Source organism: Pan paniscus, chromosome 5 (genome assembly GCF_029289425.2).
Source record: "Pan paniscus chromosome 5, NHGRI_mPanPan1-v2.0_pri, whole genome shotgun sequence".
Taxonomy (NCBI): Eukaryota; Metazoa; Chordata; class Mammalia; order Primates; family Hominidae; genus Pan; species Pan paniscus.
This window is the reverse complement of record NC_073254.2, coordinates 68728398-68740724: the sequence shown is the minus strand read 5'-3', so window position 1 is coordinate 68740724 and position 12327 is coordinate 68728398. Positions and strand designations below refer to the sequence as shown.

The 12327-nt window shown below is 35.0% G+C and overlaps 1 protein-coding gene across 14 annotated transcripts in view; it reads right to left on the bottom strand.

Moving 5' to 3' along the window:
- Positions 1–854: 854 nt before the first annotated feature.
- Positions 855–12327, bottom strand: part of MLIP (muscular LMNA interacting protein) — a 167763-nt gene continuing 156290 nt past the window's right edge. For 10 of the 14 annotated variants that reach the window (XM_057302523.2, XM_034962259.3, XM_063605319.1 and 7 more), the window contains 2 exons: positions 11288–11341; positions 855–2592 (listed from right to left, as the gene is read on the bottom strand). In XM_057302523.2, coding sequence (XP_057158506.1) covers positions 2527–2592; positions 11288–11341 — 120 coding nt within the window. In that variant the 3' untranslated portion in view covers positions 855–2526. Of the gene's footprint in view, positions 2695–11287; positions 11342–12327 lie in introns of all 14 variants that reach the window. The other 4 variants (XM_034962256.3, XM_003828937.5, XM_057302524.2 and 1 more) reach the window with 2 other exon arrangements.

Genomic DNA, 12327 nt, shown 5'->3' with positions numbered 1-12327 from the left:
ACAAAAGCCATGGGAAGCTTATACAACAAAATATTTCTGCAAGGACAGCAACTGCCTATCCAATCTTGAACTGGTGTCACCTTTGTTACTGATATTTGTAGTTAAGGATAATTATTTCAAAATTATCATGTAATCCTCCTCATTTTTTCCTTTAAAAATCTTTATTGTTTTTTACTTCCCTTAATATGCATGCAAATAGTTTACTATAGCCTATGTATACCCACTGCAATATTCTATTCCCAAATAAATTTCTTTTTCTTTTAAGGGCCTCTCTCTGTTATTTAGGTTGACAAATGAAATGAAGATAATAATACTTGACTGAAAATTGCAATGAGTTAAAGGGTATAAAAGTCTTAGAGAATTGGAAAATATAGGATGAATAGGACACCACGTCAAACAACCTTCCCATTTTAAGAGTTGCCTCCAATGACATTGGAGCCTAATGTTTCAAAGCTCAGACCTTCAAAGGTGGAGAGGTACTTGGGGATATAAGAAACCTAATGCATTGCTGATGGGAATAAAAAATGGTGCAGCTACTCTAGAAAGCAATCTGGGAGGATTTCATCAAATTAAGTACATGGGAACTTTAGGATTAAACAATTCTAGTCCTATGTATGTATTCCAGAGAAATTCTCACAGAGGTCCACAAGGGGGCACATGCAAGAATGTACATCACAACAGTTGGTACAGGAAAACAACCTGAGAGACTAAGGCTGGGTGGGTAGATAAGTAAAATGTGATGAGACTCTACCATGCAGCTGTGAGAACACAATATAATAGATGTCTATAGAGCAATGTGTATAAAGCTTTAAAAACAGAGCTGAGTAGGAAAAAAAAACAAAAAAAACAGAATATAAGCAATACCATTTATAAATTTATTAAATATACATGCAGACAAAACAATGTACATCTTCAAAACATATCTGAGCAAAAGATATACATTAAATAAATAAGAATGTGTGCATACAGCAGAGAAGGGAAGATAGAAATTCTTATAAATGATGATCATTAATCAACAAGCATACATGAGGGGGGCTTGCCCAAATTTATGATAGAAATCTGCCATGAGCTGAGGAGTGTAATCAAGTCACCCTTTTACACTGGAGATCCAAAAATGACTGCGTAAATAACTACACAAATGATTGAGTAAATGGCTTGGTCTTAGAATCAGATTACTTGGACTCGAATTCTGCCGCTGCCACTTACTAGCTTAATTTAACCATTTGGAGGAGCCTGTTCTCACAAAAATAAAATATGGATAATAATATTACCAACATCACAGGCTCATTGTGGAGGTTAAATTAAATTCATGTAAAGCACTTGGTGTGGTGCATTGCTCATGATAAGAGCACAGTGAATGTTAGAGATCATTATTAATAATCTAAAGTGACGCTTCACACAATTTATCAGGTTGATGGAGAAATGGTTTTTTTGGGGGGAAGGAGAGATGAGCAGAGGGCTTTATTGAGCCTCCTTTGCTTCTCTAACACCAACAAAGGAGACATTGAGAAGTTTTTATTTCCAGTTGTCAAATAATAGCTGAAATTGGAACATTCTAAAATGGCTATTGGAGAATGAAGGAGCCTAGTTGCTCTTCTATATGTCACTCTCCCTGCTTGAGTTTAGGTAATGGGACTGGGTGATGAAGCTTGATTTAGGGGCACCGTGGCTCAGAGCTGGCTCCGCAGAGAACATGGGCAATGTGCAAAGAGTGAATGAAGCCAGTTTTCCCAAGACTGCTTTACCATCAGGGGCTCACTGTCCAGACTCCTGTTCTTTCTTAATGTGTGTTATCCTAGGCTTCCCATATGAGCAGAAGAAGGAAATCACTTAGAGGGGGCTAGGACAGACTGCTGGGGATGACAACTGGGAAATAAATTGAAGATGGCCAACATGGTGGGCACATGATGTGCCTCTAGGGGGCTCTCAGGACTGTCATCAAGTATGGGTTTGCTCTATGGTCTCTACTGCTCTCAGGATTTTGGATACAAACTAACTCTAAAGTAGTCTTCACAAGAATCATGTGGTGACAGGCAGAGAGACAGTGGTATCCCAGACACAGACACTCCAGTAACGCGATGTTCATCAGCACTGGGCTGCTCCTGGCACATAGTCTGTCCCAGCAGCACCGAATCCCAACAGAAGAGGAAAGCAATGTGTGTTATACAAAAATACCAACTTTCTCATGTTCAAGATCTCACCAGAGAACCTCTGAATATCAGCATCTTCTGAAAGCTAATTACTTTAAAAGTTGTGATTTTTTTCATGTAAAAAAGTGAAGTAAAAGGGGAATAAAAACCTGACTCAGTTAGAAATATATGCATTAAATAAAATTTGTATTGAAAAATAGTCACAGCCATTCTTCTATTTACCCACGATTCTTCTTTATTTGGCTGCTAAATATAGGGGCACGTTAGTATTGCGGTCAGCTTAATATTAAGTAGAAGGCATTAAAGGCTAGAACAGTGGTGCAAAAAGCTGTAGGTAAATCTCTTCTATGCTGGCTGTTAGCAGAGAACTGTGATGCTATATAACTGCAGCAAACTTTTTTTTGGTTCTGCTGCACTGCAGCTCATAAAGGGAGCACTCATTCTGGAAAAAAAAAAAAAAAGTTAAATCTAGCAAGTGGTTAGCACCAGCATTCCAAAAAAACTTCAGCAGCCTGTATTTTCAGCCTCTGCGCCAACTTCATTGCTGTAAAATAAGAGAATATGGTAGTCAGGTTAAGACGAATAAATTTAAAAATACACACCTGAAAATTACACATTAATATTTGGGCATAGCATCTCCTACAAAAAAATGGTTTATACTACAATAGGAAAAGCTTATTTTTATTCCTTAAGTAGATCCTTCCTTGTTTCACTATTAATGGCATAATAAAGACAAACAGCTGTACCTTTACATCAGACTCCAATCTCTTGGCAGTTCAGCAGAGCAGTTCTGGCCTCCTACAAAGTGCCATGATGGTTTTGAGGGGCAGGGGCTGCCTTAAGGAACAGCACTGTTATATCCCACCCACACCCACACCCTTTCATGACTTGGCAGATGACTTAACTTCACTTCAGCATTGACTGCACCATTCCCTAAAATGCATCATCTAACAAGGAGGTAAACTGAATAGGGATTGAATTAAGTCCCAGCTTTTGCAAAAGGGAACATTACAAAAGACCAAGACCAAATAACCTCTCGCTTTTTTTCATATATTGATTTGCTTGATCTTACAATTTTGCTCTGTGGTAGAGGAGTGATTCCAATAATTTCTTTACCCATTCAGTCTCTCTGTTCCTACATGATAGGGTTGGACCGTCTGGAACAGATAAGATAAACTTAATTGAGTGGAAGATGGCTATTGGCAACTGTGAAGGCAGATTATACAAAAGAAAGTATAAAAGAAAATATCAGAGATGAAGCAAGAAGAGAAATACAGTTCTAAGACATGTCTCTGATAGAACAATGTGATGGAATAACACCAATGGAGGAACTGACCAGAACGTTCTATTTCCAGGTTCCAACTCATGACTAACATGGGAACCTTCCGAAATGCCTGGTAGAAAATAAAGGAGGTCAGTTGCCTTTCTGTAGGCAACTGTCTGTGCTTTGCCCTCAGCCAGATCATGAGGTGAAGAAGCAGTGGTGACTTAGAGCTGGCTCCTATGTGCAAGGTGAATGTCTCGGCCAAGCAGCTAAACAGGATTGTGAATCGCGGTTACATTCTGCATTATTATGAGAAAGTATATTTTAGACTAGAATAAGGCGACAGATAAAAAGCACTAACAAAGGGGTGGCTCATGACTGCTCTGGTTTGTTCTGGCCATAGAAAATCAACAGGCAAAAAGTAAGAAGTAAGCTGTAGCTTTCATCATCTGGAATTCTCTGAAGCCCTAGAATGAAGGGAGGAAATGACTCAAGTACATCTCCTCATTAATTTTTCTAACAAATAAAAATTACCATTATTTTGCTTTTTCTGAAAGCACCAACATGATTTTTCTTAAAGTACCAGCATTTAGTAGTTAATTTTACAAGAGGGTTAAGGAAATGATCATCATTTGGCTAATACTTTTTAAGTGCCATGTATTTTATATGCTAAGCACTTTACATACACTTAGGCAGACCTTCACAATCATTTGATTCCATTTTACAAAGAATAAAATTGAAGCTCAGAAGGAGTCAATATCACACCCAAGGTCATAGTGCTCCAAATTAAACCCCAGCTTATTCCATGTTTTATATTTGCTTTTGTTGTTCACATAGCCATTACTTAGTTTGTCTTAGTCAAACTAAAACCTATATTGAGTCCGGCTTGTGAAATCGTGAACTCTGTTACCAGGAGAGGTTCAGTAGAAGATATATGAGCATATATGATGTAGATGGGATTATAACATTAAATAAAATATTGGAATAAATGCCTTCTAAGTTCCCTCTGAAATATAAAATTTTATTATAATAGGAATCATTAAATCAGATTGAAGCACCATAGGCAGATCATCCTCTGATGCCATGCCAGCAAGCTTAGCACTATTTCTCAGCTCTTCCTGAACCCACCAGCAGACCACATAAATGTTTGGCCCCACAATTTAGTAGCCAGTTGGAAAAGTTGTACTATGCTATGACAGCTACAGCCATCGTTTTAGACACTTTGTGAAGTTTTTACTGGGTTTTTTTTGCCAATCTCAGTATAGATAAAGAGCTAAAAAACTTGGGAATAACAAAGGTGAACATGTAAGAAAAGTGAGAATCATCAACAAATAAATCAATTCTATTTTCAAACTAGCACACTGGCAGTTAAGGCTCAGTATTTTATTATATTGCCAATGAAACAACACACTTATTTTGGATATAAGAAAATACAAGCAAGAAAGAACTTAAGATGCTTTGGAAGTCATAATTCTGGAACACAGTCAAACTCAAAATCTTGTTGTTTTTTTTTTTAATTCAGAGTTAACTTTGGGTAATAGGTAATATATTCTTGTGAAACATTAAGCCAATGTTACAGACAGCATTTTTTAAAAGAATGTGCTATGTGAGTTGGTTTTTCATTCCCATTAAATGCAAAACCAAATATGCATATTCTTTACTGCAAAATGAAAACAAAATAACTTACATATGTGTTCTTGTGAATATGAAATCAGGCTGCATGTACTAAGAACAAAAAGCCATTTCCAAGAAATGTGTATCATAATATGATTAAATGATGTATGTTCTTTTTTTTCCTGAAAGATTTCAAATGTTTTGTGCATTTATGTAACTACTGACTTTGGTGAAAAAAGATAAAATCTGGTATCAGAGTTTATTATCCATAAGCCAGAAGCTATAAAACGTTCAGTAATTAAGGTCCTATAAAGGCAGCCTCATAGATAAAGGATGCAGGTACAATGGACTCTAAAGAGTACAATGTTGAATCTGGGGTCAAAACCATGTGACATCTGGATGATGTGAGTTCCAAATAATTATTAACCCTGATCTTAGTGTTTTGTTTGTTTCTCTTGGAAACTAGAAATAGTCTTCCCAAGCCACCACACAGAGGAGTTGTAGGTCCTTTTAGTTCCTGACTTCTGCTCAACTTCACAGTGACTCACTACAATATCAAACCCAACTTTAATCTGTTGAGATGACTTTGAAGGAGAGACCCCAAAATTGTCAAACGCCCACTTCTCCTATAGTAGATTTAACTGAGTTTCTAGAAGAGAAAAATAAATGACACCTGTTTCTTTTTATTGGCTACTTCAGAACCAGACTCTCTCTGATTTTAGTTCTGGTTCTTGCCAACCAAGTGTAAGAACAATTGGAACTTCAAAAAGAAAGGCTTAATTCTTGCTGCTGAGCATAAGGGGAGAGATTTCCCTCCTCCTTCTTTTCCTTAAAGCATTTACTTTAGAAAACTCATCATTGTAAGTACTTTCTCCTCTCTTTGAAATGTATATAAATTCTTTTGAAAACAGGTGGGCCTTTTGTCAGGCCCTGAAAAGTCTCTTTCAAGGACTTGAGAACCATGTCCTTTAAATGTAAACAACCAAGAAAGACATCATCCCTATCTGCCAGTTTCCAGGGAGGATAAGACTCTAACTTTAGCTCAAGCCTGGCTCAAAGTTATGAAATGACCCCATGTCCTAAAGATATGAGAAGTTTACTTTACCTTGTGTAAAGCCAGACACAGATTGTCATCCCAAATTCCAGGTGAACTTAAGATGAACTATGTATAATTAATGATGCTGTCATTTTTTTCTTACTTGAGGACCAACTTAATTATTGTTGATCTTGAGAATATGTATAAAATGGAGTCTATCTCCTTGGCTATACGAAGGGTGAGATTTCTTCTTGTCTTTGCAGTCTATTAGCAGATTGCCTATAATGCACATCACATTCTGGTTCAATGTTATTCAATAACAAAAAGGGTTTTCTTTCTCTACTACCCTTGTGAAGGGAACTTCTGGGTTAGCAGAAAGGTTTTGTTTTGTTCTGTTTTTAAATTACATTTCCCCAACACAGGTTGGGGGCTTACAACACAAGAAAGTCATTTTGACGGGTCCATTGCTATCAAATCTGAGTATAGGAATATCCTTTCCTTTATTATTTCCCTACTCACCTGATGACTGGGAAAGGTGGCTATCTACTCAGGTACCTGTATCAGGTGTCTTTATTTTTATAAGACAAATTTACCCTGGCCCTGTAACCATTTGTCTATCAATGCATAGGAATCTTCTTTTAATCAACAGGTAATAATATCCAGATTCCAAATTCTTGCCTGAGATTACAACCTTCAACTCTCAGCAATCCAAGATGTATCAAAGCTTCATTTTGAGAAATAATGTTTTGGAAAATTGCCTGAAAAGAATAGAGTGGGCCTTTTTCTCTTGATAATTTTATTTTTACCCTTGAATCAAACCAGAAAATGAGAGTGGCTTCCGCGGGCCAGTAATTTATTTTCTCTTTTCTATGTTCTCATCAGAGGATAAAGTCAGAGGAATGGGATGGCTGCTTTATACTCTTAGAACCTTAGACATCAGTGGAGGTTCTGAAATTCAAAATAAAATAAACTCAAAAAGCTTATATACCACCAAAGTGGCAAATCAGTCATAGTCACCTTGCTAACAGAATTGTTATCTTGTAAACCCTTAAATGTTTATCAAAAATCTGCAAAGAGAAGGGATAAGAAAACACAAGAATTTGCCGAATATGTGTTTTATGGGCAGCTAGTGAATGATTAGCTCTCAAGTTGTGTTAATAACAAATGAACCTGAAAGGTCAGAACCAAATGCATCTAATCATGTTTTGGGAAATCAATTGATCTTCAATTTGAAAATAAAATGCAGTAGTCATAGGGCTGCATGTAGCAGGTAATACAAAGAGGGGCGGTCTGTTTATATCTCATTCTGCAGTATGACTTTCACAAACAAGTCTGCAGAAGGAGAAGTAGTTTATGGAGTGGTTGTGGATAGAAGAGTTGCTGAACTTTCAAGATGAGAAATACAATAAAAAATAATTGTCACTACTAGAATTTAATTTTCTCCTAAGTAACTCAACTCAGAAATCATTTATCTTAGTCAACGAGTATGCTCTGCCTGTATGGTGTTAAATATTCACCTTCTTAGAAATTACTGCATTGGTGTGAACAGTAAAAATCTACGAAAGTGTTCTTCTTTGAAAATCAGCTGACACAATGGTCAAATCAATTATTTACAGATCTCATCTGCCTGTATGGAGTTTCATCAGTGACCATGTATTTTAAGTGTTATATAAAGTACAAATAAAACATTGTTTGGAATGCACCAAGCCTCCAGACTCAGCTTGCACCAAATGCTATGCCAGCCCCATCCAAGCAATTTCCAAACCTTGTATGGAATGTCAAGGCAAACAAAAATAAAGTGTTAAATTTTACTAATGAAATTACAGTGGATCTCAACACAGAACAGATCTCTCAAAATTAATCTACCACAAATTAAAGCACATGTTATTCCTTTAAGCCATTGGACAGTAATTTGTTGTCACCCAAGTTTTTAGAAATTGAAATCATTCACTGCAACAAATTCTTTCATGATCCTCCTACTTTTACTTTCTATTTTGTGATTTCAGGGTTGAATGACCGATTTATTTGATTGGCCTTCCTAGACTGCCAATGAAGGAACTATAATTTGAAGATCTCAACCTTTGATGCATATTTGAATAATCTGAAGAGATTTTAAAACATACAAATACCTTTGTCACCTATAAAGTTTCTTGATTTATTAATTTGTCTGGAATGGATCCCTGTCATATGACAAGGAGGTATATTTATCATTGGTGTGTTTCAAAAGTCAATTACAGATGATTCTAATGTTCAGCCAGGGTTGAGAACCACTGAGCTAGATGTTAAGTGGAATTTTTTTTTAGTTAGTTCCTTTTAAATGAACTTTAGAAATGATGTGAGTTATAAAAATGATGAGTAAGTCAAATCTGATATATCTAACATCTGTTTGTATTTAAATGAATTACTGAGTTAATTTTAAAAAGGTAGTATCTACAAATAGCCTGATTTGATTCAAGAAATGACAGTCTGGTAGTAAGCAAGACAAACTAATGTCTTTAGGAAATGAAAGAAAAACCAAGAGGAAAATTTTGAGATACCATCAAGGGCTTTTCCATAATTTTTTATTTGCACTGGGTTTGTAACTGAAATGGTTTATTCCTTTAGGTCATATAGTCATAAGAACAGAATTGCTTTATAAAACTGATGTTTCTTGGTTGTTGTTGAAGGTAAATAAATAACAGAGAAAAGGTTTGGGGGAAATATATTGATCAATATTAGTCTGACCACACATCATAAGAAGTTGTAAAAAGTTGCTAAATTGCTCCAAAATGTGCCAATATTACTAACAAGTAAAATACAGAACCCTGGAATCACAAAATGGCCTTTTCCTTAATTATTTACATTTTTTACTACTAATAGGTACTGTCTCTCACAAATGTTAAACTTCAAACTCTAAATGACATTTTTCATATATTCCAAACCTGAATCAAAATCATTTTATGGCAATCTTATCCACTATCTTAATTTTAAGTTCTGTCTCCAGGGTTGTGATAATTGGTGTAAAAAAATGCAAATACTACATCTATACCATTCTCTTTGGCTCACAAAGTCTTTTGCATTACCGAACATTCAGTAGTTCTCAATTTGTTATCTGAACTGGCTGTTTTTGTAATTTAAATAACCAATTCATTTTCTCTTTTTTGTGTAGGAACACTCTTATTGTGTAGATATAGTCTATGTGAACTTGAACCAAAATTATTGTATTTGAAAGAAATACAAAGTTTCTTATTTTTTATATTCATCTGAAATGTGCAAAATTTATTTAATCATTCTTCTATTTCTGAAAGTATATATTTTTCTAATTTTTCACTATTACACAATTTGCCACCATCATACTCAAAGAGCTAACACATTTGACAAAAAGTTATTAACTTTAATATATAAAAAGGGAGTTTACTACTCAACAAAAATATATTACCATGCCAATAAATGCATAAGATAGTGCAAAAACAAAATAGATTTAAAAAGACAAAAATAACAGAAGAAATACAGAATTTTAACATGCAAATTAATATTAAAAAGTAACTTTCCCTTTTAATTTGGCAAGTATTTTAAACGTGATTTTAAAAGAGAAAGAATTAGATCATATAGATAGAAATATAAATTAAAATAGAGAAATTTGGATAAATATCTTTATCTAAATTAAAAATCCTAATTTAGATTAATTTAGATACCAGACAGAGAATAATAGAGTGCCCAAGAGGCACAGACTGCAGGCTGTCAGATTTGGATTCAATTTCTGATTGTGGAGACACTTCCTAGCTATTTGACTTTAGGCAATAGATTAAGTTCCTGTAGCTTTAGTTTCCTCATCTCTAAAAAGAATAATAATAGTAGTTAACTCAAGAATGTTTTATGAAAATTAAGTAAAACAAAGTGCATAACACTGTTTCTAATGTATAGTAGCCTCTCAATAAACTGGGAATTATAATAATTCTCAATGCTGCCAAGACTGCATGGAGACAGATATTATTATAATACACTCCTCATATGGTAAATTACTACAATTTTCCAGGACAGCAATTTGGCTACATGTGTTGAGAGTCTTCCATATGTTCATAATCGTAAAACCAATAATCCTATTTTTACAATATTATCTTAAAAAGTAACCAGAGATGTGGTCAAGGATATAAATGCATACCTATTCATAACACAACTTTATATTTTAATGACTAATGTTACAGCAAAAAGCCACATCAGTCTTATACTATGACAGACCTTTTTAAATTTGCAGAAATAGGGATGCCAGTTTAGGAAAAGTAGATAGTATGCCCTAAATTGTGGAAAATATGGCTTGGAAAATAAAATTCAAATTATACGTGGAATTTTATTATTCTTACTTCTCTTTTATATTATGCTTGTTTCTTCCTGAACTTGGAGGCTGCAAAATCAAGCATACTTCTTTTGTGAGGGTGTTTTAAATGAATGTGTGAGCTCACCCAGTCCCTTCTCAGAGATAAGTTTTTTAAAATCACTTTTTTTCTCCCATTTTCCACTTTATCTGAGGGGATGTAAAGAAGAAAACACTGTTCAGTTATTCTTGCTCTTGATGAATACAAAAGTAAACCATGATGAGAACATTTCTTTACAGAATTTTTGTCTTTGTTTCTGTGGTATAGCATTTTTTTAAAAAAAGAAAGTTGTTTGAATTTACTTTTTACTTATCAGCTCAAAACATTAAAGTAGATAAACATTTACATGAAATGTAGAGGCTATGATTGAGCTGATATGCCTTTGTCTAAAAGCTGCATGCCATATATAAAATTCACTTGGGGAAGGTGGGGTTGGGGGTGCTCAGTGAGCCCAGCACTCATCTTCCTATGAACTGAAACTGAGATACCATGAGATACTGTGACTCTGACCCTGAAAACACACCATATGGATTATGGGACATCCATTGACCCTCTAGAGAAAGAAGACAATGGTGATTTCACATATAAACCCAAAAAGGAAATCACAAAGACAGGCACTTGGGATAGGAGTTGGTTTGTGGTCCAGGTATCAGACACGGGGAACTCTAGTGCTACCTTCTACATTGAGAGGCAGCAAGAATTTACTTATTTCACTATCAAATCCTTGTGACTGACAGAGTGAAACAGTTAGTAATAATTCTTTCTTTTGTTTTAAAAGCACAATTTTGTTAACATTAAAAAAAAAGATTGGTTTATTTCTACAATCACACAGAAATGGATAACTAGATGTCCAGTCCTATCTTACATTTACCTCTTTGGAATCAAGAGCTTCATGTTCAGGAATAGCCACCATTGGATGACTCAGCTTCACAGAAAAGATGCCCAGGTTATGATCAGGAGTAGAAGTGAGAAAAAAAAAATGTTAAAATTTCATTTAAATAGATTGACAATGACATAAATATTTTATTGCAGATAACAGTGGATTCTACCAAGTATAAACATTAAGATTCAATTGTCACTAAAAGGCAAAGGAAGATATTTTGGCAGAGGGTGAGTACTCTGTGCATAAGACCACATCTTATTAATTTTTATGTCACACATCAACTCTAACAGTGCTTAGCATATAGCATAGGCCCTCATTAATTATGTATGTAATGAAGGAATCGTCAAAATGCACCAACAGATTTCACAGAGAGGAAACAAAGTTAAATTTATGCTTCACCCCTCACATAATAGGCCTCTAACTGAAAAGCTCCAAAGCAACAGCAACAAGTCATGTTCAGACCCACGGTAAATGTAGATGCATCTATAGACAGTACTTACTGGAAATGTAAAATATTGTGCTTTATTGTGACTATTAATAATCTCAATACATACAGACTTCATAAACATTGCAATCTCACCAGATGATGTTATTATAATGTAATTTATATCATAGAGACACTTTAACAGAAGAGAAGGTCTTTTGTTATGTGGGAATTTTTATTACTATGTGGGTCTTCTGAGAGCTACACATAAACTTCATAAGATAGAAGAAAGTCATCAATATGCAAGAAAGAGACAACCTAAGAGACACACACAAAGAGAAGGGGAGAGCAAACATTTGTAATGAAATCTGTTTACCCTTTTTTGGTATTAACCATTTATCCTAGCTCCAGCTTTAGAATCACCACAGATCCAGTTTGACAGGAATATTTCTTATTTCTGCCATCCTTCCTGGCAAACCAGGGCTATTGAAATGATTGGACCCCTTTCACTTTCAACAGGGTCTTGCTTTGGGCAAAAAGTCCATGGACAGAGATCAGCTCTTAAACCCCCAGAGCAATTTGGTGGAGGCCAGTAATTTAGCTA